The following is a 23,147-nucleotide window of genomic DNA, read 5'->3' on the forward strand; positions in this document are numbered from 1 at the left end:
TCAAAGTCTAATTTAACGTTAAGCTCAAACGGAGCGTGAAAAATCTGGGCACGGAAATCCAGACAAAGCATGCTCTCAAACACTTCAAAGAAGCAACAAAGCAAACTCAGAATAGTGCTGTAAAGTTTTTATCTCCTAAAGTGATTTTTTCCCCAGAGTATTTTCAATCTGAGACAAACAACATTGCATTGGAACTGCCTGTAACTACCACAGCACATTTTGTGGATAGATAATAATGTATCTCCATACACAACAGAATTACTGTTGTTGGTGTGCTAGGCCCTAAATACTTGAGCAGTTTCATGTACAGTGGAACTCATCAGGCTCCTAAAGATCACATTTTATTATTACTATTAATATTATTGAGATTTCAGATTGAGACAGCAGCTTTAGAATTACAACACAGGAAAAAAATACACCTGAAGCTGTATATTTCTAACCCATCCTCACTACTCAAGCAACCTATATTACACCTGTTTTCAGCCAAGCTCTGATTTCCCCTGTTAACATTAATAATTAGTACTTTTTCCTATTAATTTCATTTTCTCTTCTTGAAAGAATTGATCAGGTCCTTGTGCATCCTTACAGCGTATTCATGGATTGGTAAATGGCATAAAAGATACTCAAAGTTTTTCTAACAGTTTGTGGGTCCTCTGTTTTCACAGCCAATGATACGAGGGCTTTTTACTGAAATCATCAATATTCCTATTTATTTTTCTCCACCAGAAAAAAATTTTTTTTTTAAGATTAGCTGTATTCAAAGCTTTAGAAACACTGCCCCATGAGGTCCAAGTTCAATTACACCATATTACAGACTGATGTTTCTCTATTGCAGAAGGCACACATTTATAAACTACTATTTTGTATCACTTTATTCCATGTTGTAATCCGCACCAAGCAAAAATTAAGAGATTGAATTTAAAACAGAAGCTGCACTGTATAAAGTTACTTGAAATTTCAAATATTATCCAGGTTATACCAATTAAGTTCCTCATTAATATTTTGTAAAACCATGGTTTTAGAAAATACAAGGTGGGTGATTTAAGGTGTATCACTGCCTGGCTCCCACACACCAATGTTTATGTTCTCGAGTTAAAATTAGACAAGCAAAGTTTTAAAGCAAACATTTTAGAAGTCTGTGTTTCTTCATACATTTTACTAAAAGTGTTGCAGTTCCATCTTTTGAAGCTAAGCTAGCAAACTAACTTCATACTTCTGTACTAAGCTGATTTTAAAGAACCTGAAATGCTTACAAAACCTCTTTTTCAGCACAGACCAGATTTCTTGTTGTTAGGTTGACTTTTCTTTAAGGATATTAATAGCATTAAAATAAATTAGAGATACAGATAATCAGCTTTGACTGAAAAAGCTTTTAAGATGGTTTTCTTCCTCATTCAGAGCAGTGAGTCAATGGCTTAGTTTCAGGGGGATGGATTTAGAAGTGAGTAATACTAATAGTAAAGAGTGAAAATAAACTCACCAGGAAATGAAAAATAACAAAACCGCTTACAAAGGCCTGCATGTTTTAAAAATTCATCTATTTCTCAGATCCTGTGCATTGGTTTTGGGTTATGTATCTACATGTATGCATACATGTCAAGAAAACCTGCTAGCAAGCAAACTGCAAGGCTTTTTCCAGCAATCAAAAATAAAACCTTTTTTCAATTTTGGAAAAGAGTGTTTTAACTTATGTCAAGTAAAAACTATCTTGAGATATAAAATATATGGAACAAGCTTACACTGAATATCTGCTTGAAAGATTACATGTAACAAATAGCACACAGTACAAGATACACAATGATAATAATTTGTTGATGCTCCATAGACTACAAATACAATAAGTATTTGTTAAATATACAAGTACAGAAAAACACTGACTACTGTTTTGGGGGTAACTATGATTGAAACAAGATCTTATATCTATAAAGAGCTATTACTTTCCTTAACCATTTCAAAATTCAAAACCTTTTCAGATTAATGGTCTTTATTTCTCACTTTATAGGTAGGTTAGTGCAAGCAGGCTGTCAATCACAAAGGGTGCCAATTTTAAAAAGACATAAAAATCATAATGGCAATTAAATTATCACTTTGTTACAACCGTGGAGATTAATAACTACATTCATATATTAAGGTGTACTGGATGCGGCTCAGGCTGCTTACTCTTCAACAGCCCTGTCCTTGTGCATAAACAGGATGAGAGGGTGTGATGAGGCAGTGACTGGTCTTGCTTAAGGCTGAGAGACTGGAAAGGTGAGAGCTTAGCACGGGGTTGAGCCGAGCTGTTTTATTCAAAACACTCCTGTCACCTCGAAAACAAAGTGACAGAGAGAGGTCAGTGCAAGCAGTCAGTGCTTAAAAGTCTTTACTGGCATTCATCTGGTGAGTTTTAAATGAATAAAACTTTCGTTTTCAAGCTCATTCAAGACGTTTTATTTTCTATCTTAACACCTTGCCTTCCCATAATGCAAACATGTCAAAAGTGCTCTACCATGCCGTATTCAAGCTCTGAGCTTCATAGATTGCTTGCAGAGGTAAATTAATGGTGATGCTTGACCATAGGGTAAAAGAGAGACAGCAATTTCTTTGTGTGCCAGACCACTGAGTAGAAAGACAGAGCAGCACCAGCCTGGGTGCCTCATTAGCAGTCTTTACCACCAGTATATTAAGAAATGGAATCTAAAGCCTATCACACCAAGCAAGAAGTTTCAATCATAGGATCTGACAGCTGCAGATGATGAACAGTGCCTGCTCAGGCCAAGCACCATAATCTATTTTGTTTATTTATATTTTCCCAGAAACACAGCACATATTCAGGAATTACTTTTGGTCTATTTCTTCTTACTTCTTTTAATAAACAATCAGAGCAACCCCACGGCTGAACAGTACAAGCAACAAAGTTGGGGCATATGGAAAAAAACATCTAAACATATATAGAGGCAATCAGCCTGAAATTTTATCTGTATAGCATTCTATATAACAACCAGGTCTATGGTGTTATCAAGCTGCTTAAGCTTTTTCTTTGAACAGATTGCTGTGCTGAATGATGTAGCAATAGCTGTTTCACCTAAGAGCGACTACTAAATGACATTGCCCAAAGCAGCCAAAGCCTTTAAAACTATCTCCACGCTTGCTACCTTCAATCTGGCGCTGAAGGCATGTCAGCGGTTAGGTCAATCCATTGCATTACTTTAACTATTCTGTCTTACAAAAGCCTCAGTTTTTCACTCATGCCTGTATGGAAGAAGCAACTTAGACCAAAAGTATCAAGAGGAGCCATGAAACTTCCAATCCACCCTGTTTAACCCTTTGCTCTGTTCCATAACATGACTGGGGAACCGTAGTAAAAATTTAAGACTATTCACTTAAGCACAGAATGCAGGGCCTCAGAGAGAGTGATTGACTTTGCCAAACAAAGACATTATGGATTCAGATTATTTAATTTTTAGAAGATTATTTGCAATCCCTGTAAAACTTTCAGTACGTTTAAACACACTTAGAGTGAGCTTCACTAATTCTGTATCAACAAATAGCTCATAATAGCCTAAAAGAAAAAGTCTAGGTGACAAGGATCTAGCCTAATAACACAGCACTTCAATGTGGATCAACAAACAACACTGCTAAAACTGGCACAGTAACCTATCAAGAACACAAGGTAATAGTCACTTTTTTTTATTCAGCACCCCTTAGTACGACAGTGATGACACACATACCTCAAAGAAGAAAACCACAGTTATTTCCGACTTACAGCACACTACAGCATCTTACCAGCTGACAGTGTGTTTCGTTACAGGCAAGCGCCAGGAGCACAAGCGTGGGACGGGGAAGCGGATATAATTGCAAGAGAGGCGAGCACACTATTAGTAATGAGAAGTGACATGGTCACAGACCCACAAAGGGTCACAAGCACAAACACCACACGAACTTTTTATGACAAAAGGCATAGAGGAGATCATGAGAAAAACATTTCCTTGCATGAATATTTTATGACCAATGTCCACATATGACTAGAAGGAAATGTTGAGTTTCCCAGAAGATTTCATTAGGATTTCTCTCACACAGTGTAATATGGATGTAATCAGCGCCCATCAATACAAGTCAATTCTTTGTCTCTAAAAAAAAATCCAACCACCCAAACACAACAAAAACTAAACCCCCAAAAACCCAACCCCTGGCAGGGTTACCATGAATATTTCAGAGAAGTTTAAGTTCTGCTTTGAAGTTTTGGTTTAACCTTGATCTTCCTCAGACAGATTGCTACTTGTCCTTCAAAATTTCCATATTGTTGTAACTCGAGCATAAAGATGAAGAAAATAAGCTGGCGCTCACAAATAAAAATGAAGTTAGTGACCCAATCATACATCAATCACTAATAGACTGGGATTTGGAGGATTTACCTCAATGGTGGGAAGACATAAAAATACAGCATAATGTCTCTACTGAATGATTATTTCTCTAAAGACATTAAGAGTAATCTTTTAGTAGCTAGTTGTTGTTATATTTTAGGATGAGATTCCCATTTCAGCTCAACAGGAATAGCTTTATTGAGTGAAGTAGGGATAATCACTGTACAAAAGTTACCTTACAGCTACTCCCCCCTCAAAGAGGTTTATACTTAAGTTTCAATAAGCACATTTTTTTTTGTGATTTAGGAGGCACTGATGAAATGTTTTTAAGGCAAACAAAAATCTCATAATTGTTGGAAAGAATATGCTCAATCAAACAATTGTATTACAACATTTAATACTGATTTCTCTCAATGATCTAAAAGAAACTTATAAAGGCTGGGAAAACTCTGTATTTAGGGCCTGTATAAACTCGCTAACTATGATTCTAGCTGCTGAGAGATGCAGATGAAAAAGATAAATACCAAGCAGTCTCAGACATGTTCCTTCCAGGCATAGCTAGTGGTTAAAAAAGAAAAAAAAAAAAAAAAAAAAAAAAACAACAAACTAAACTTGTGCAACCTAATAATTTTGATATGTCTACACAGACAAAACTTTGCATGTTACTCTGTTTATGACACTTAACCAGCATGATGTGTAAAACCCTACAGTTAACAGAATCAAAAAATACCACAAATTAATCTGTGGGGAGATATTCTTCATTTATATATTCTGCCATATTGCAATCTACTGCACATTCAGTGCCTATGATTTTTAACGTTTAAACAATAAAGCTTTTATTAAGACAGAGCTGGAGTTCAGTTCTAGCATCAGACCTTTTCCTCTACATTCCATCATATTTTGGCAAGACAAGCTACAACTAATGCTTATTCAAGACAATAAATGCTGCACGCTATTTTGTGGATTGAAAATATGAACTCAGCCATTCTGAAGGAAGAAAGCTCCCCAACCCACATCACATGAAGATTTTGAAACAAATTCAAACTCTTCTAGGCAATTTATCTTAACAAACATTATTGGACTCTGTCCAATACTATTCCCAGCAGTGCTGCACAGAACTAACCTTACAAAGATTCCATAAACTCTAAAACCCTCCCACATTTTTTTTTAATTTTCTTTTTCCAATTCTTTGTACCAGTTGGAATGCCACCCTCCTCTCCCTGCCCCTGTCCCTCCCTCTCCCCCCCCCCAGTATAAAAATATTAAAACTATACTACAAGCATCATTGCATGCTGGTTTTGTTACTGAGAACACCTGCAAAAGCAAACACCTAATACAACAAGCTGGTTGTACCCATCCTCTGAGTTAACAGCTAAATGACCATGAGATCCGAAAATCAGAGAGCCATCTTTAAGAAAGTCCTTGCTTTAGAACTAAAGGATAATGTAATTTCCTCCTCCACAAAATATCCTCATTTTAAAAAAGGATAAATAAAATTACATATTCATATAGAAATTTTACATGCTTTAAGTCTAAGACTCAAGATACTCGTGCAATTGTCTTGTTCCCAAGCATGCAGTCACTACCAGATACATCCTGCTTTGTTTACAAGGTGGCTACATTATACAATGCACAAAACAGACAAGAAGGTTTTTCCAAATTTTGCGCAGCTTTTTAGCTAAAATCATGTTTATATGTGCAGTTGTGTAAACATTCCTAGATCTTTATTTTATATATATATATATATGAAACTTATAAGAACAGAACCTGTTGGGTTGAAAGGGACCTTTAAAGGTTGTCTAGTCCAACCCCCCTGCAGAAAGCAGGGACATCTTCACTAGATCAGGTTGCTCAGAGCCCTGTCAAGTCTGACCTTGAGTATCTCCAGGGATGGGGCCTCCACTACATCTCTGGGCAATCTGTTCCAATGATCCACCACCCTCATATTGAAGATTGTTTCCTAGTATCTAACCTAAATTTACCCTTTCCTAGTTTAAAACCATTACCCCTTGTTTATATGAAAATAAACAACTTGTATTTTCCAAGAACAGTATCTCTTCAAAGGTATGACCATAAAAGTTATTAAGTTACAACCTGAATACCTGTGTTTCACAATAGCTGTTGTCTTATCATAGACTTTTTTATACTTGAGTGAATTTATTGCCCTCCTGAAATCACCATTCTGTCATCATTTTGCTCTTACGGATCTGAATTTCATTAAATACACTAGAACTAATGGCTAAGTAATATTATTAACAATGTTTTTGTTTGGAATATATTCAACAGCTTTTTCTGTTATTTTACAATCTTGGGTTTCCAACACTTGTTCATTTCCATTCTTCCCTGTCTTAACTGCATACAGATTAATTGTTTTTTTAAAATAGTTGACATAGTTGTTTTTAACAAGGGTTATATCTGTAGCAATAAAAATTTCTTCCTTTGAAAAGAAGTAGACATAGAAATGACTGGGGAAATTATTTCCAAAATTTCCCTTTATATGATCATTTGAAATTTTAGCTTCCATCAAAGCTTAATGTTTCTTCAGTTAATTTGACAAGATTCATTCCAGATTCAGTGTATTTGCAGTACATATTTAAAAAAAAATTCACAAAAAATTACACTAAAAGGACCCCATGAGAAACCCTGAAGCATAATTTCTGCAATGACAGTGATTTTGCATTAGAAAGAAAGAGCAGTTACCTTGATGAAGCTTGAACTTGACTTGATTTAGGAATTTCTGGTACAGGTCGATGTCTTAATATAAAAGATTGGCTTGCTCCTGGAAATGCTTTCGAGCAGTTTTGTGTACAAGAATCATATAAGTCATTGTCTATCATTTCTCCTTTAAACTTAAAAAATTGAGACTTCGGTTCACTATCAGACAAATCATTCTCATCCGCAAGTGTCCGAAGTTTGTTTTCACTGTATTTTGTCTCACATGAATGTGCAAGTGAAGAAGGAGGGTCATGAAATGCCAGAGAGCCAACGTGGTCATCAGCTTGGTATGCAGCAGCTTCTTCCAGTGATGTCTCTGGCTGAGTATTCATCTTAATATTTCCACTTAGACTGACAGCTTTTAATAGGCTGCCTGAATTCTGGTATATGCTATCATCATTTGCCTCAGATAAGTTTTGTTCTGCAAGTTTGAGCTTTTCTTTATCAATGTAAGCTTTATTAAGAGGTTGTTCTGACAGCATGGTAGGTATTGAGTTAGTCCCATCTACACTTGAATTGCTTATTGGAGACTCCTGCTCTGAGGATGAATACTGTTTCTCTTCTAAACCTTTCAAGTCTTGGAGTTTTAGATTTTCATGGAAAAGAGAGTTTCCTTGCATTTTTGAAAGAGCTATGTCTAACTGCTTAAGAATCCTTCTGCGGTGCCCCGTAGGCAACACTCCCATTTGCTGAAGCACATTGTTATTTATTCCCAAGCAATCCGTCACAAAGTTATAGCCATATCCTTTAAAGTTAGGAAGATACTGCCCCAAGTTAATGTTGGCCAAAAATTCTTCAATATCAGTGCCATTGCCTGTGGATGACATGATGGCAGCTTCATTCCAAATATTGCCCCACACAGTCATGTAGAAATATAGTCAGGATGCATGCATATTCACTGGCAACAAAGCTCTCTAAATTTGTTGTCAGCCCGCCAGCAGAGAACCAGTTCCTTCAAGACACTTCTTCCAAGTTTCTTCAGTTCAAACTGATTTTTTTTTAGACTACAAACCTACAGAAAAGAAAAAAAGGAGCATTAAAAAAATCCGGACTGAATTCACATTAATCTTGCATAGAATTCTGAAAGTCCCCTGCCATTTGTACAGTCATATTTTAAAATTGCTTATATATTAAAATTTCAAAGAGGGTAAACAGCATAACCTCTTCATCCTTTTATCTTGGCCTGTATAAAAAGAATAGAGAAATCAAAGTCTTAACTCAGCACAAGTAATCCAGTCTTAAAATGTAAAACCCTACTAGTTAACATTAAGATGAACAGTTAAGAGATGAACCACTTATCTACATAAGCACACAAGTACTTGCATATAAGGGGGAGACAAAGTGATCCAAGACGGGAGCTGGAACGCAAAGCCTTCCCTTTCCCACGCTAGCATCAATTAACTACAATTAACTTCTACTCCCTTATCTTCTAAGCCTTAAACTCCTTTTAGCACAGAAACAGACTTTTAATGGGAAAAAGGAAAAATGACCAGCTAGAGCATTCTATGTGAACTTTGGCTTGAAGCCCTCTTCAACTGAGGGTCCAACTGAACAGATACCATAATGATTAAAATAGTTTACAAAGGTAGAATCATTTCTGAGTGTGTTGAGGGAGGCAGGGAGGGAAGTGCCTGAACTAGTTAAATAACTACAGTCAGAAAGCTGTGGAGGTGATCAAAATAAGTCTTGTAGATCAGGCCCTTCACAGAACTATCACCCAGGAAAACAGTAAACAGGTCACTACTAGCTTTTTAGCTCTGTCAAGGAAGCAGTTAACCCTCAGCCACAAGCAGCAGCAGAGGTATAACCCCATAGGCAAATTCTGGCATCCGCACTAGGGACATTTGGTAACTGGAGTGTCCACAACAGTTTTTCCCTCAGCGTATTCCAACTCAGGTCTTGCACTCCAGATTCTACCTAATTGAGTTCTTCTTTCTGAAGGGCCACATCCAAATTCACGATTTACAGACTCCAGAAGCTACTGTTCTGAAGGTGTTTCAGACAGCCTGAAATCACAACTCTTTAAAGAAGGTTTAAGATCAGCAGCAGTCAACAGGTTTTTTTCACACACACCCCCTCTTCCTGTATAAAGAGTAATTTCGCCTGAGGAAAACCTGCTGACTGAAGCAGCTGTCCTGGCATGCAGGTAGGAGCCTTAAGCAGCCTGGAAAAGAAAGAACGGCTTTGGTAGAACATTTAAGCATAACACTTGCATAGCAATTAGAAAGAAAAGAAGTCATATGTCCAGAATATATTCATGGTAGTAGGCATTGATACCTTATTCTTCAAAATACTTCCTGACAAAAAGGGCAGTATCACCTAGAATTGAAGCTTAAAAGATTGCCTACTTTTGAACTGCATAAATTCCAAAAAATGAAGGATAAAACCTCTCCCTGTAAGATTTCCTACACATTTTTTTTAGTAACTAAATCATTATTCAGAAAAGGAGTCATAAATAAATCTTTATGCCCCTCCTCCTTCCCCAAAGTCACGTGCAAATAAACATAAACTTAAAATCCTGTACTAAATGGAACACGACAGTTATCACTGCTTTTGGTGACTGTATTTCATTATGACTATGAAACAAATGATTAAAAAACTAATTCAGTCACTAGAAGTCTTGCAAAATTTTGTAAATATCTTCATTACTCCTGCACTTCAAAATGAGGGTTTTTTCCTTTGCTTTTGATTACCATTTTTGTCTTACAGCATAGATAGGTATCTCCATTACATAAGAAAAAAAAAGAGGATCAACCATTTTGCTACAAAATGTTAAAATCAACATAGCACGTTATTTAAAATAAGTGTTTGAATTCATGCTAATCTCTAACTTCATTATTAGTGCAATATTTTTATCAGCTTTGATCACTGTCTACTAATTTGAGATGCAACTTACTATCTTGAATATGAAACTCATACAATTAAAACTTTTTAGAGGAAGGACTGTATAAGCCAATCAGATATAAACCTCTCAAGAGAGATGAAGTTTGTTAAGGAGTTAATCCTCACTAAAAGATTCCCAGGTCATTTAAATTCAAAGAGTCTTGCATTGAGCTAAAATGATTAACAATCAGCTTTAGATTTAACTTTGTCCTTTCCCAAGCTGAGTACTTATCTAAACACTCATCATTCCTCTAAAATATCAGACATAAGCATTTCCTCAAGCTTTTCACATAAGCCTCTAACCATAAAAGATAAAGTTTAAACAAACATTATGGTCTACACCCATCTCTAAACCCAGAAAATACAACTACATAGTCTCTGAAGTTGAATATATAGTCCAAGTACAGAATGAGAAACAGTAAGTGCAGAGATTACTAAAATGAACAAAAAGTATCAGGCGGGAACTGCCTGTGCCAGAACAGAATCTTCCATGTACCTATTAATAAAAAAAACCCCCACAAAACCCAAAAAACACCAGACAACCCACATATGTGCAAGTGTAAACGCTGTGATGTTAGCATATCAGTTTAAGTATTTTTAAACTGGAGTTGCAACTGATTAGCTCAGCCATTTCAACCTGCTTGACAGTTTTTGGTGACTCTGAGCGACCTGATCTAGTGAAGATGTCCCTGCCTACTGCACGGGGGCTGGACCAGATGACCTCTAAAGGCCCCTTCCAACCTAACGCGTTCTATGATTCTAGGATTCATGGTGGTGGTTGAGTACTTTCTCCCCCCGCAATGTTAATGTTTCTCTCAGACAGTATCATTCTCTCAGTCCATCCATCTTCAGCAGTAACAAAAAGTGACATATAGGAAATTAGCTTTTAGGTATATGTTTATAAATAAATATATATTCTCAATATAAGTATATTTTTATTTATACCCACGCATACTCTTTTCCTGTATTGAAACACTGATTTTTCTACACACAGTAGCTTTGCCCACACTTCGTTCTGGAACACCTCCAGTCCCATTGCTTCAGGAACTCAGTAGCCATGTATCATCAGTTACCCGGATCCTTACCCTTTCTGTATAAATAACATAACACTGCAGAGGATTGCCTACCATAGAACAAACTTTGTTTCCAAATTTGCAAGAACCATTGCTTTCTGCAGCACAGTTTGTAAATTAACTATGTAGCAGGCTGAGAACAGAAGAAACTTATTGCTGAGAAGACATTTTGAGCATAAACCACCAGCACTGATAAAAAAAGAAATGGCTTGGGCTTCAGCTTCTGTGTCTGCGGTAATCTATGGCAGGAGCTGCCAATGCATCCATCAAGATTTATAAAGATCTGCTACAGATCTGGCCTACCCCTACAGCTGGTTACATACCTGTAAGTTTACAGTCACACGTACTTTGTAGGTCAGAGCAAAGGGTTAAATTGACACCTGTTTTGGTTTGACTACTCAGATGAAGATTCAAGCAACAAATAGCTAAAAGGATCTACACACATCAGTGAATGTTTCCATCACTGGCTAAGAGACAAATACTAAATAATTCCTTACATTACAATGTTTTATCTGTACTAAGGGTTTAAGCTCATCCAATTTATTAATCTATTTTAATGTAATTAAAACATTTAAAAAAAAAATCAATCTCTCCCATAGCTGTGGAGTAAGTCATAACAAACTCTAAAGAATATTTGTACAGCATTAGGTATGTAGTGCATATAAACACATTTATATACATACCTTCACTTTCCAACCCATATTTGTACCACTACAAGTTTAAGTAAAAAATCTTCGACATAGTTCATAGTGCCATACATCCTGTGAAACAAAACTTATGCTCTCAGCAGAAAGGCAAAATATATTTTCCCCACATTATTTTATAGAAATAAATATCAAAAAGGAAAAGAAAATCCCCCAGAATAGGGGAATTTGGTCTTCCTTAAATAAGATTGATTCTTGCTGTACTAGCATATTCTCCACGGTAGAGTAACCATGACAAAAGTCATAATTCAACATGGTTAGCAAAAAACCCAGGAAAATGCTACAGCAGTTAGTTACAAAAAACAGGCTTCTTGGAAGACACTTCACTATTTAATTTTATGGAAAAGAGGGTAAAAAACCCTAAATTGCTACGTAGAAAAAAACAATACAAGGGAAATCATCTAGGCCTCCCTTCCAAGGGAGTACGTTTTGACAGGTGATGAACAGTAATTTGTGTTGCACATCCCAAGCCTCATAGGGGATCATCCAACCTTCTTCCATAGAAGATAATGTTTTTCACACTTTTCAAATTGATTTTCATGTCCTTTCTTTCCCATCTTTTTGAAGGGGCTTAGCCAAGGAAGTAAAACAATTTGAAGTGATGTATCAGGGTTTTGTTTTACTACAAGTGACAGCTCTATAGCACAAAGAAAAATGACAACTCAATAGCACAGGAAAAAAAACCCAAACTTGGGGAACCTTTCCTCACATGGGGGATACATTCCTGCACCTAACATTCTGAAAAGCCCTATCAGCTGATTCTGTGATTCCTCCACAACACTGGTTGAAAGACAACAGTTGAAAGACAACTGGTTGAAAGACAGTTGACAACACTGGTTGGAAGATAGGCAAATCTACATTGAAGCAAGAAGCAAGCACAACGACTTTTAATAGTGAAATATGTGAACAGTAGGATATAGCCGAATTATGGAAACACTCAAGTGAGGCTCTCTTTCCCCCTTTTTTTAAGATCACTATAGATATTAGCCTGAAGAAAGTGTCAAACCTTTACAACTGCACAGCAACGTAATCACACTTTGAGCAATCAGTTCAACAAATACAAGCAAGTTCAAGCCTGCTCCCAGCTCCTCCTAAACCACGTACTAGAATAAGATCCAAACAAACAGGTAAAAAAAACCCAAAACAAAAGAAAAAACCCAAACCCAAACACTACAGCAGGACTTACCAAGGAGCAGAATGAAATCTGACAGTAGTGAATTTCATCTTGTAACTGTAATTGACTGCATACAAACTGACAAGATTAACAGGCCTAGAAAATCGTTAAAGCTCTTTGAAAAAACCTGCGTAATGCAATCAGCACAGTGACTCCACACTCAAAAATGACAAGGAAAAAAAAAATCCTTAATGACCTTTTTAAAGCAGTCACTTAATGAATTAACGTTGGGGACAACTCTGAGCGAGGAAACTGATTGCAACAACTGGTAGAGAGCTGTTTCCCTTCCAAACGCAAGGAAGTTACTAAGCGCAGCTCAACATAGTGTAGTTACGAAACATCTTCAGGCACATCCTCTGTAAAAATGCTACTTGGTTTTGAGAGGGTTTTTTAATTTTATTCCAGAACACTTGTCTTTCAGAGAAAAGTTCAGCCACCCTTGCCACTTCGGATTCAAACCTCATACTGCAAGAAATTCCAGCGGAACAAACTTGCAGCCAGGCTCCGAGTAAGGCGCTGCGTGGCAGCAATCTGCAAACTAAAAGTGGAATTGGTTGAGCAGACTTCAGTGAGTTGCTGTGGCAACACTTGGGTGCTGTATCATTCACTTTGTTTTTTCTATCTAGGACATCCTGCTGGCTCTCTGACTTTTCCAAAGTGAAGTTCGTGCATTTGGTGGATAAAATTTCCAGAAATACGCTTGCAACTAACAAGCGGCCTGTGTTTAATGCCACAAAAACCAGCCCACAAATAGATAATGATAAAGCAGGGTTCCTCAGTATGATATTTACATGGAGAGCGTTAAAGTAACTTAAGCTAAATAAAAAGGGAGAAAAAAAAAAAATAAAGCCACGCGTCTTATTTCCTACCTGCCCAAGAGCTATTTCTTGCCAGATCCCAAAGTCTGTATCTGAGGTGCATCTGGACAAGCCCTGTACCAAACCGCCCCGCCTCGCCCCTCAACTCGCCGCTAACTCTAACGCCACTCTCCAGGAGTCCGCGCTCGCTGGCCGCTGCGCTGGGGCAGGGCGAGACTCCAGCATCACAGCAGCGACCCACGGAGAGGCTCCGTGCCCGCAGCGGCCCGGCCCGGGGAGCCGCCCGCGCAGGCCGCCGCGCCGCGCACAGGGCGAAAAGGCGCGCAGCCTTCGCCCTCCGCACCGCGAGCTCCGCGCCGCGGAGGCTGGCTTACCTCTAGCAACAGGAACGGGAGAAGAGAGAGGCGCGAGGGGGGGGGAGGGAGAACAGGGCTTTAGATCGCTTCAGCTTTCTTTCCCCCTTTCGGCTCTCCACTCGCTTGCTTTCTCTCTCCTTCCTTCCTGCCTCCACACCCCACCCCCGCGCTGCTCCCCGGCAAGCCGCGCCCGCAGCGCGGAGCTCCGTCCCTCCCTCCTTCAATCCCGGAGGAGGCGGCTGCACCTGGGCGCGGGCAGGGACCGCCCGCCGCTCCGCGCCCCTCCGCTCCACGCGTGGGCCGCCGGGGCGGCTGCTCAGGGCGTACTCGCCGGACAGCATATTTCTCGAGGAGTCAGGAGGAAGCCCGCTTGCAGCCACAGGCTTCGGCTCTGAGAGTGTTGGCAGCGCACCGCTTTGCGGGTGCCGGTGTCCCGTCCCGTCCCATCCCCGCAACCCCCCAGCCTGGGGCCGGGTGGCGGCATGGCTCCCTCCCTCCCTCCCGGGGAGCCGAGGGCTTCCCCAACGGAGCCGCGCTCGGGGCAGACGCCGTGGGTGCCAGGAAGCTGTTAGTACCTTATAGCAGTGGCACAGCTGTTGAGTGATCACTTGATTATTTTTTTTTTCTTAAAAAAAAAGAGGTAAAAATAAAGAATTACTAAGTTTTCAGCAACGCATGCAACTTCCCCACTTCTAAGAACTCGCCCACATCTGTGAATTAGTGTCACTCAGCTTCCACAAAGCGAGACTCCAAAGTACTCTCGTCTACTTACTTATCAGAGTGCATGTACAACTTCCTCTTCGTGTATCAGTTCGGGGTTTTTCTAACTAAATCCAAGGGCGTACCAGAAGGCTCACGCTGCTGTAAGCTGAAGCCTGAGGTCTGCCAGGCTGGTGAAGCAAAAAAAAAGCATTTACAGAGAAAAAGAGGCCAGTAATTAAAGTGCTCGTTTAGGAACAAGTAAATCTGGGTTCTTTTTCCTGCTTCAAAGAGTGCTTATTACATGCTAAATGCTCCCTCGCTAGGTAGCCCTACTAATAGTAGCGCTGTTAAAAACCGTGGGTACCGTGGTAGTAAAATGAGGTTTGGGGATCACATTTTTCAATGCAAATAACTTTTTCACTCCAACTCCCAGCCAAAGCAATTAGCAGTTTGAAGTTTACAGAACCAATTCCACTGGTGCCCAAGCACTTCTGAAAATCCTTCTGCAAGCACAAATTACTGATGCTTAATACCAGTGTACACACACACAAAAAAAGGCAGTAAATTTTGCCTCTAAACTTGCATTCTGCAAGCAAATTTTCTGGCAAGAAAGTCCCACTCCAGTGCAAACTTTTGGTTTTGCCTTTCTAGATAACCTGAAGAAATTCACAACGTTTGTATCTGACTTTTTATTAATGCTTTCCCTGAGTCTGGCTCCATGCTTTTCCCAATTATTTGCAAACAGACACACATTTCCAAACCAAGTTGGCGCAAAGATGTGATTCAGGTAAGTATGCTAACACCCTTCTTGGCCATGCCCTTTCTAGATTGTAACCTCATGACTCACAGAGTCATCTGAGCACAGATTTGACTAAGATTTCCAGCCAAGCCTAGCTTCCTTTCAGGACAGTAAGAATGCCAATGAATGCTGACTTTGAAAAAGAATTTTAACCACAGTAACTTCAAATATTTGAAAGATTCAGGTCTTGTAAACAACAAACCAGATCTGCCTCCTTCGTAAGGCTTACCTTGCCATGCAAAACCATGATTAATTGGCAGGTTTTGCTGGGATGAATTGATTTTTCCCGCATACCTTAATGTATGGTTATTAATTAATACCTGTGAGCTCTTCTCTGCCAAGAAATTCCCAAGTCCTTCTGTAAAGTCCACCTTCCCTTCTATTCCAGAAGACCCACACAATTTGCCTATTTAAGTGGGCCAGAAGCAGAGACCACAGTTAATGGTCATAAAAGAGATGCTAGTCTCACATGGAGCTCAGTAAGATATTGTCTTTGGTCCATTCGTACTTGTGTAGTAATAGCATCTCCCCTCAGACATGAGACTGCACCCTGACGCTCTGTGTCTCAACCAGAATTGTACTTATCTACTTCTCTTGACCACAGTATGAGACCACAAGATCTGAGATTGTTTTTTTACTTGGTTGTGTTTTTTGGGGGAGTGAAAAATGGAATAAAAAGGTGTTAAATGTCTTTAACACCTACCAATTGTGTTGACATTTTTCTCTGTATTATGTCCAGAAAAATTGCAGTATACACAAATTCATTTTAAGCCATGTCCTTTTGGGGGTTAGGGGTTTTCCTTCTCTTTTTGTGTATATTTAAATGACATTAGCAGTATTGGGCAAACTTATATGCTGTTTTTGTGGAAATAAGGTAGCATAATTTATCAGAACATAAGAAAGCTCTCAATTCTCAGGTTTAATTACAGTATATAGTTCTCTGTCAAAGTATGAAATGACAGATTTCTACAATTACGGAAAAAAAGTCTTACAAAAATCTAAAAGGAAATTGCAATTTACTAATTCTGATGTAATTCTGATATGACCTAAGGCACAGTACTATCCAATGGCTTGTTCATATTCTTCAGTTTTCAAAATCTGCTGAAAGGCTTGAAAACTGTAGAGATTTTATTATCTGATAATCTTCTCTTTCCTTGAGTTTCTATGTTCCTATCACAAAAAATATTAGGTAGGTAATGTTTTTTTTTAGTAACTAGAGATAAAATTTCACCTTAGCAAATAATTATAAAAAGAAGTTGAAAGAAAGCTGGAGAGAGACTGTTTACAAGGGCATGAAGTGATAGGACAAGAGGAAGGTAGATTCGGATTAGATATTAGAAATAAAATCCTCACTGTGAGGGTGGTGAGGCCCTGGCACAGGGTCCCCAGAGAAGCTGTGGTTGCCCCCTTCCTGGCAGTGTTCAAGGCCAGGTTGGATGGGTTTTTGGACAAGCCGGTGTAGGGGAGGGTGTCCCTGCCCATGGCAGGGGAGTGGGAACCAGACAATCTTTGATGGCTCTTCCAACCCAAAGCATTCCATGATTCTGTGATTCTACGACTTTTGCTAAATTCTCTAAAAGACATTAGGGCATTTTGTATCCTAAATGACATTTGACTGTAAGAGAAGGTAATTCATATTCAACATGCTACGTTTCCTTTCAGCTCAGATTTATGGTTACAAAACCCTTCAAAATATTTTTTTCCAGTTATTGAGATTGGACTGATTATTTTTAACATTATCGGTCCATAAGAGTAACCATGTAAGTCTGTGTATAACTGAAGATGGAGTACCATAATCTAAACTGCACAGGAGCTGATCCTTAGAATAGTGATTTACCCCAGATTTCCACATTTATCTTTGTGTTTTTTCATAAATCAACCTAGATGCTTGCCACATTTTTTATTGTTCATTAAGCTAGTAGTGTAACTGATTCAAAATAGTCAGCCATATTCTGGTTCTCAAATAGTGTCATTTTTGAATGTGTGTATCTTTAAAACTATGGATCAGTTCTGCTTGCTACACATTGTTTTATTTAAGAACTCCAAAACTAGCTGCACAAACAGCAATTTACTAGATAAACTGGGGGAAACAACAACTACTCCTTCCTTTATAGATGACCTGATATTGTACACAAAGTTTGTCCACAATCTAAAAATACACAGAAGAATACACAGAAGAATGGAGTTTGTTTGTGAACTTTTAATGAGACTATTTCTCTCTCTGCTGTAAAAATAGCACATATTCCCACTGAACACAGTCCAATCTAGGTAGCAAGATCTAAGTTCTAATCCTTGTCTTCAATCTTTTTCAGTCTCATTTGTTCCCCCTTAAAGAAGAGAAAATTATTATTCATCCACCAGTCTCCTCAAGGTGTTTAGAAGGCTAAATGTATTTACTTTTTTGGAGCTTGTGGAGCATGATAGGAAATGAAATGTTAGCTACATCTTAAACAACCAGCAGGGGAATATCTAGGCCTTTTATGATTTGAGCTTCTCTATTAGTGTTTTAGTATAGCTTTGATATTATTCTTAATAAATCATGTGGAAAACTAACTTTGGAAATTAAATCATGCATTACAATTTTCACAAGTAAAGTTCTAGCATGAGGTCACATAATTCACTTGGTGTAAGACAAAAGTGCTGTAAAGATTCACTTTGATCTACAGCCTATATTTTAATGTAATTGTATAATAGTCAATCTGATTTCCAAGAAGGATCATAAGATCGTTCCCTGTACCATATGATGGATTTGTATTTTTAGACTATCACTCTATGAACTAGTGAATGTTCTACTTTACAGGTATGACAACATAATGGCTGTGGCTTTTGCTCTCTTATTTCCTTCAATGGCTGTATGTTTACCCTTAACCTAGTTTCTGTTTTCTTAAAGCTGCTGGTAGACTCATGAGGTAGTCCCTTTAAACTATTTTGATATTGATTTATGACGTTTGAAACAAATGACATAAAGCTGGAGCAATAGGGTGATACAGTGTTTACTGATAGCGATTTTCTTTCTTTCCCTTACCAGTTATGGTGACAGTTCAGTCAGAATGAATTTTCTGGCTTGTGTACTGTATACTGAACTCAGCTGCATATGCAAAATCCTCTAAAGGCAAGAAATTATTCAGAATAAAATACTCTTTCTGAGAATGAAAACACTTAGAGTTCAATAGTAGCATTTGCTCTAAAAGCACCTCTTGTATGGTGGTGATGGGTGAGTCAGAAGCATTGAACCTGACCTCACTCTCAGTGGGATTGTGCAAAGATGGCAATTTAAAATACACCCTGAGATTTCTGGAAGTTAAGGATGGTCTATCTACTGCCTTTTGCCAAAGCACACCATACAGTATTTCCCTGGACTAACCCGCTCCATAATGTCCATCTTGAGCCAGCACCTAAATCTGTTGATACGGCCTTATGGGCTGGTGATCTCCTGCTTCCATATACACTGATATATGTTTCCATCTGCAGACAACCTGAGAATTTTGTCTGGAGGACTGCTTTATTTGAGTTAATTGCTTATGGGAAAGTAAAGGCATGTCCCAGCTATTAGATGCACCTGAGTTCACAAGCCAAAAAAATGAAAATAGCAAATTTATTCTAGCAAGGCAGGGGGTTAAGCTCTTGCTTCAAATGAAAGGCATCTTACAGAATCAAAGAATGGTAGGGGTTGGAAGTGACTTCTGGAGATCATCTAGTCCAGCCCCCCTGCTAAAGCAGGATCACCTAGAGCAGATTGCACGGGAACATGTCCAGGCAGGTTTTGAGTATCTCCAGAGGAGACTCCATGACCTCTCTGCCCAGTCTGTTCCAGTGCTCTGTGACCCTCAAAGTGAAGACATTTTTTCTCATATTCAGGTGAAACTTGCTGTGTTCCAGTCGCCCCTTGTCCTTTTACTGGGTGTCACTGAAAAGAGTCTGGCAAAAGAGTCTGAAAAGAGTCTAACCAAGAAAAAGCAGTAACTGAAAAATACCTGGGATCAGCCTTTCATTCTAGATGCAGCTTAAGGTTTCTCCTGGAAATCTGTCACTAGAAAACCTAGAGGAGTGGTTTCAATGCTTTTTTTTCAGTGTAGCTGTGTTCAGTCTGGGACCTTATCCCAGCACTTCTGTCTCTTATTTATATTTTAACATTTTCAAGTTGCTTTTGAATACAAATGCAACTTCAAAGCATGTGGTAAGTTCCTTTTTATGACTGCTAGTGCCTTCATTTAAGGAACCTAGTTACCTTGGCATAACTTCCTGTCATCTTTGAGAAGCCTAATGGAGCTTTCTTAAACTTATTTGAAAATAAATTCCTCTGAGGAACTTTCCTGCACATCAAAGTGCTAATTTTTTCCCATATTCGTCTTTTACGCAGTCCGTTGAATTATAATGAATCACATATCATTAAGGTTTCATCTGCACAGCATTGGCTTGCCTGCATTCTACAGAAACCACGTATGACACATTTAAAGATGCTATTAGTTCTTAAAGGTCACCCTCTCAGATACCTCTTTCCCTCTTTCATTTTACTAGTTGCTTGAGCAAATTCAGTATGGAAAGTAATGGAACATAATACAGACATCACAGAACTATTTTTAGAGGAAAATTTTTCCAAAGTACAATCATGGTAAAAATTGTACATAGTTCAATATAATTTTACATCATTATTTAGGTCTGGTGAAACACATTATCTCTTTTCCATTTTCTCTTCTTTCCTCATTGCCTTCTGCCCAACCAAAGAAACCAACTCATAGTAGTTGGCTCACTCCCCAGGTTTCTGATGCTATTGAAGGGACTAATCTGCAGACTTACTATATATACAAATAATAGACAACTCATAATGAAGATATCCCATCTGTCCATGAATAATTTCTTGTGAATTGATTAGGTTATGTTAGAAGCTGAGAAGTATCAAGTCTTTGAAGTTTTACTATGTGCATCCCATTTTGCATACCATTTCTTTCATTTTCAGTCACTTTTATAAATACCAAATGGAGACACATCCTCAAAAGTGAAATGCTGAAAGAGAAGTTAAAAGCGACCGAGCCACCTGGGGACTACCAGGTGGTACTGGGAGTACCAGTAACCTCAGTTATTTTAGGTAAACAAAGGATGGTATTAAGTGTTCTGCCTACTATTTAGAATTAGATTGCCATTTAAGAAATCTCAGATACACATCAGCTGATGTTATAAGCTCTGCTGAAATCTGTCACACCACACAACTCTATATCCAGATAGCTACAGTTCTTGGTATCTTTTTACCCTTCTTCTACCGAGAAAATGTCATACTTCCTTCAAGGATTGTTTTGTGAGAACAGTATCTCTTAAGAACAAGGTTTAACTTCATTATTGAGGACAGCAATAACTGAGACTAGGACTTCATCATTAGGAAAAGAAATACCATCAAGTGAAAACAACACTTTCATGTCATGTTTCTACTGCCTCTCACTTTCTAAAATTTAATTAAAGTTGCAATTAAGTGTCACTTCAATATTGGATAGAAAAGCCTACAGGTTTTTTTATAAATTAAGTACTAACATTAAGACAACATCAATCATCTTTAATAAGTACAAAATACTGTTACTGTTCTATCAAAAGGCTGTTTTCTTTCAAGAATTAGTTTTTCCCAAAGGTTATAATTAGGTTATTACTTAATTTTGTAAAATGAGACAAACAGCAGAGAGGCTGTGGAAATTATGGTCTTCTACAGGTAAACAGTTAATCAAGCTTCTGACCTTTCAGAGACACTGTGGTAATCTTGTCCTTTCCTTAAAAAATAACTGGAAAGCCAATGTATCACACAAAGGCCTCATAGAAGATAATTCAATTTTGTACACACACACACACACAAGAAACCCCTTTGCAAGACCAAAACCGTGACTAAGTCTTTTTTGCTTTATGCACACTGGCATGGAATTCAAATTACATACTTTGTTCAGCTACAGAAACGCAAAACTTATCAGTTGTTTATGAATGCTCAGAATCCTGGAGGCCTTCACAGCTCTTGCATATAGAAACAGATTAAAGAAATACAAAAATAAGGAAATTGTAGTGTAAATTAATGGACTAAATTAATTCATTGCAATTTTTACGGTGCACCAAATGTCTAAGTGAGCATAGAAATATGTAATGAAAACTCATTACAATTATTTCAGTGGCTAAGGAAAGGCCACTTCTTAATCTCTGTCCTCAAAGCTCACTTCTCTTGTGTCTGCAAGGAATTGTAAGGGAAACATCAGTAAAAGTGGTTTGTATTTCTTTCACTTAAGGGAGGTATCGGAAATGCATGCTACAGTTCAAACTGTATTTCAGGCAGAGTAGGCTTTCAGCTAAATCGAGATTACCTCCTGTAGAGGAGTGTAAATAGAATAATATATGATTTGGAGAGGATATATTGCTATTTTTGTCTTACCCTGCAGTCTTCCTATATTGTAGGTCAGTACTCAAGCAGTAGAGGACAGATTAGATGGGCTAGACATTCTTCTTGCCCACCAAAGATGAGGATTTACGAAGTCCCAGTCTGCAATTTCAAAGATGACTGTTCCCACTGAATATTATTCAAACTCCTGACAAATAGTTATCAAAAATTAAACTAAAAGAGAACACGTAAGGAATATAAATTACCCTTTTTTTTCCAAGTCACAAAGCTAACCAAAGGCTATGCCTATGCAGTTTGGCATAGATCAGGCTCAGAAATAAGAAATACATGGTTAGCACCCTGATCACAAGTTCTATTCCAGCACAGCTGAGCAAGGTTTGTTTTCTCAACATTGATTATCTGAAAGGTCCACAGAAGCTAACTTAAATGGCAAAATCAGGCCAAGAACACCACACTGCATTTAGGTGAATGTAATCACCTATGTGGCCCCACACTGGGGTTTAGCACAGGCCCAGACTTTCTTCATTCCCATGCTCTGGAGCTTTGCCTTTGCTAATGTGAGGCTCATGCACACTGATTCATGGATAAGAGGGCTTAATGACAAGTACTGTGGCTGCGCTCAGAGAGATGTACCTTTCCTAAACATTCTGATTCATAATTAAGTATTTCAAGGGTATTATGACCTTCTACAAAACATCCAGCACTGGTCACTATGGTACAGCACTAAATTCACATGAACATGTAATTTCCATGGCACAGTATAGCACTTTCTTCACTTGGGTCCTAGAATACTGGAGACAGGTATTTTCAGATATGAATAGATCAATAAATGCACCAAAATGCTTTTATGGGCACATACTGAACTTTGCATTATATACAGAGTATAAAGCTAGAACTTACTGGGTCTGCACCATACAGTCTAATCTCTTTTCCTAACAGAGCAAAGTCCACTTCCTTTGTTATCAGCTACGCAATGGTCTTAAGGTATTCTGAAAAGAATGTGTACATCTGCTAAATGACAACTTAATTTCAATGTATACTTTGGTCCCTATTTTTCTAAATTTGCTATTTTGTTCCCTCTACAGCCAAGGCCACTGTTTAATATGGATGTGAAAGCTCATTTTTAAGGACTCTTCAAATAGTTACAGAATATATTTAAAAGCGAAAGTAACCCAGGAATAGGAATTGTTTTAAAACAAAATCAAACACAAAACCA

The 23,147-nt window shown here is 38.2% G+C and overlaps 1 protein-coding gene across 1 annotated transcript in view; it reads right to left on the reverse strand.

Annotated features, from left to right (window-relative positions):
- The window catches only part of ARAP2 (ArfGAP with RhoGAP domain, ankyrin repeat and PH domain 2), a gene marked incomplete at both ends in the record, with an annotated part of 118,038 nt that extends 110,114 nt beyond the window's left edge, over window positions 1-7,924 (reverse strand). The window contains one exon of the mRNA XM_084266843.1: window positions 7,044-7,924. Within this exon, the coding sequence (XP_084122969.1) occupies window positions 7,044-7,924 (881 nt within the window). The remainder of the gene's footprint in view (window positions 1-7,043) is intronic.
- Between the last annotated feature and the right edge of the window lie 15,223 nt (window positions 7,925-23,147).

This window comes from Gallinula chloropus (assembly GCF_964237585.1).
Source record: "Gallinula chloropus genome assembly, chromosome: 7".
NCBI classification, from domain to species: Eukaryota; Metazoa; Chordata; class Aves; order Gruiformes; family Rallidae; genus Gallinula; species Gallinula chloropus.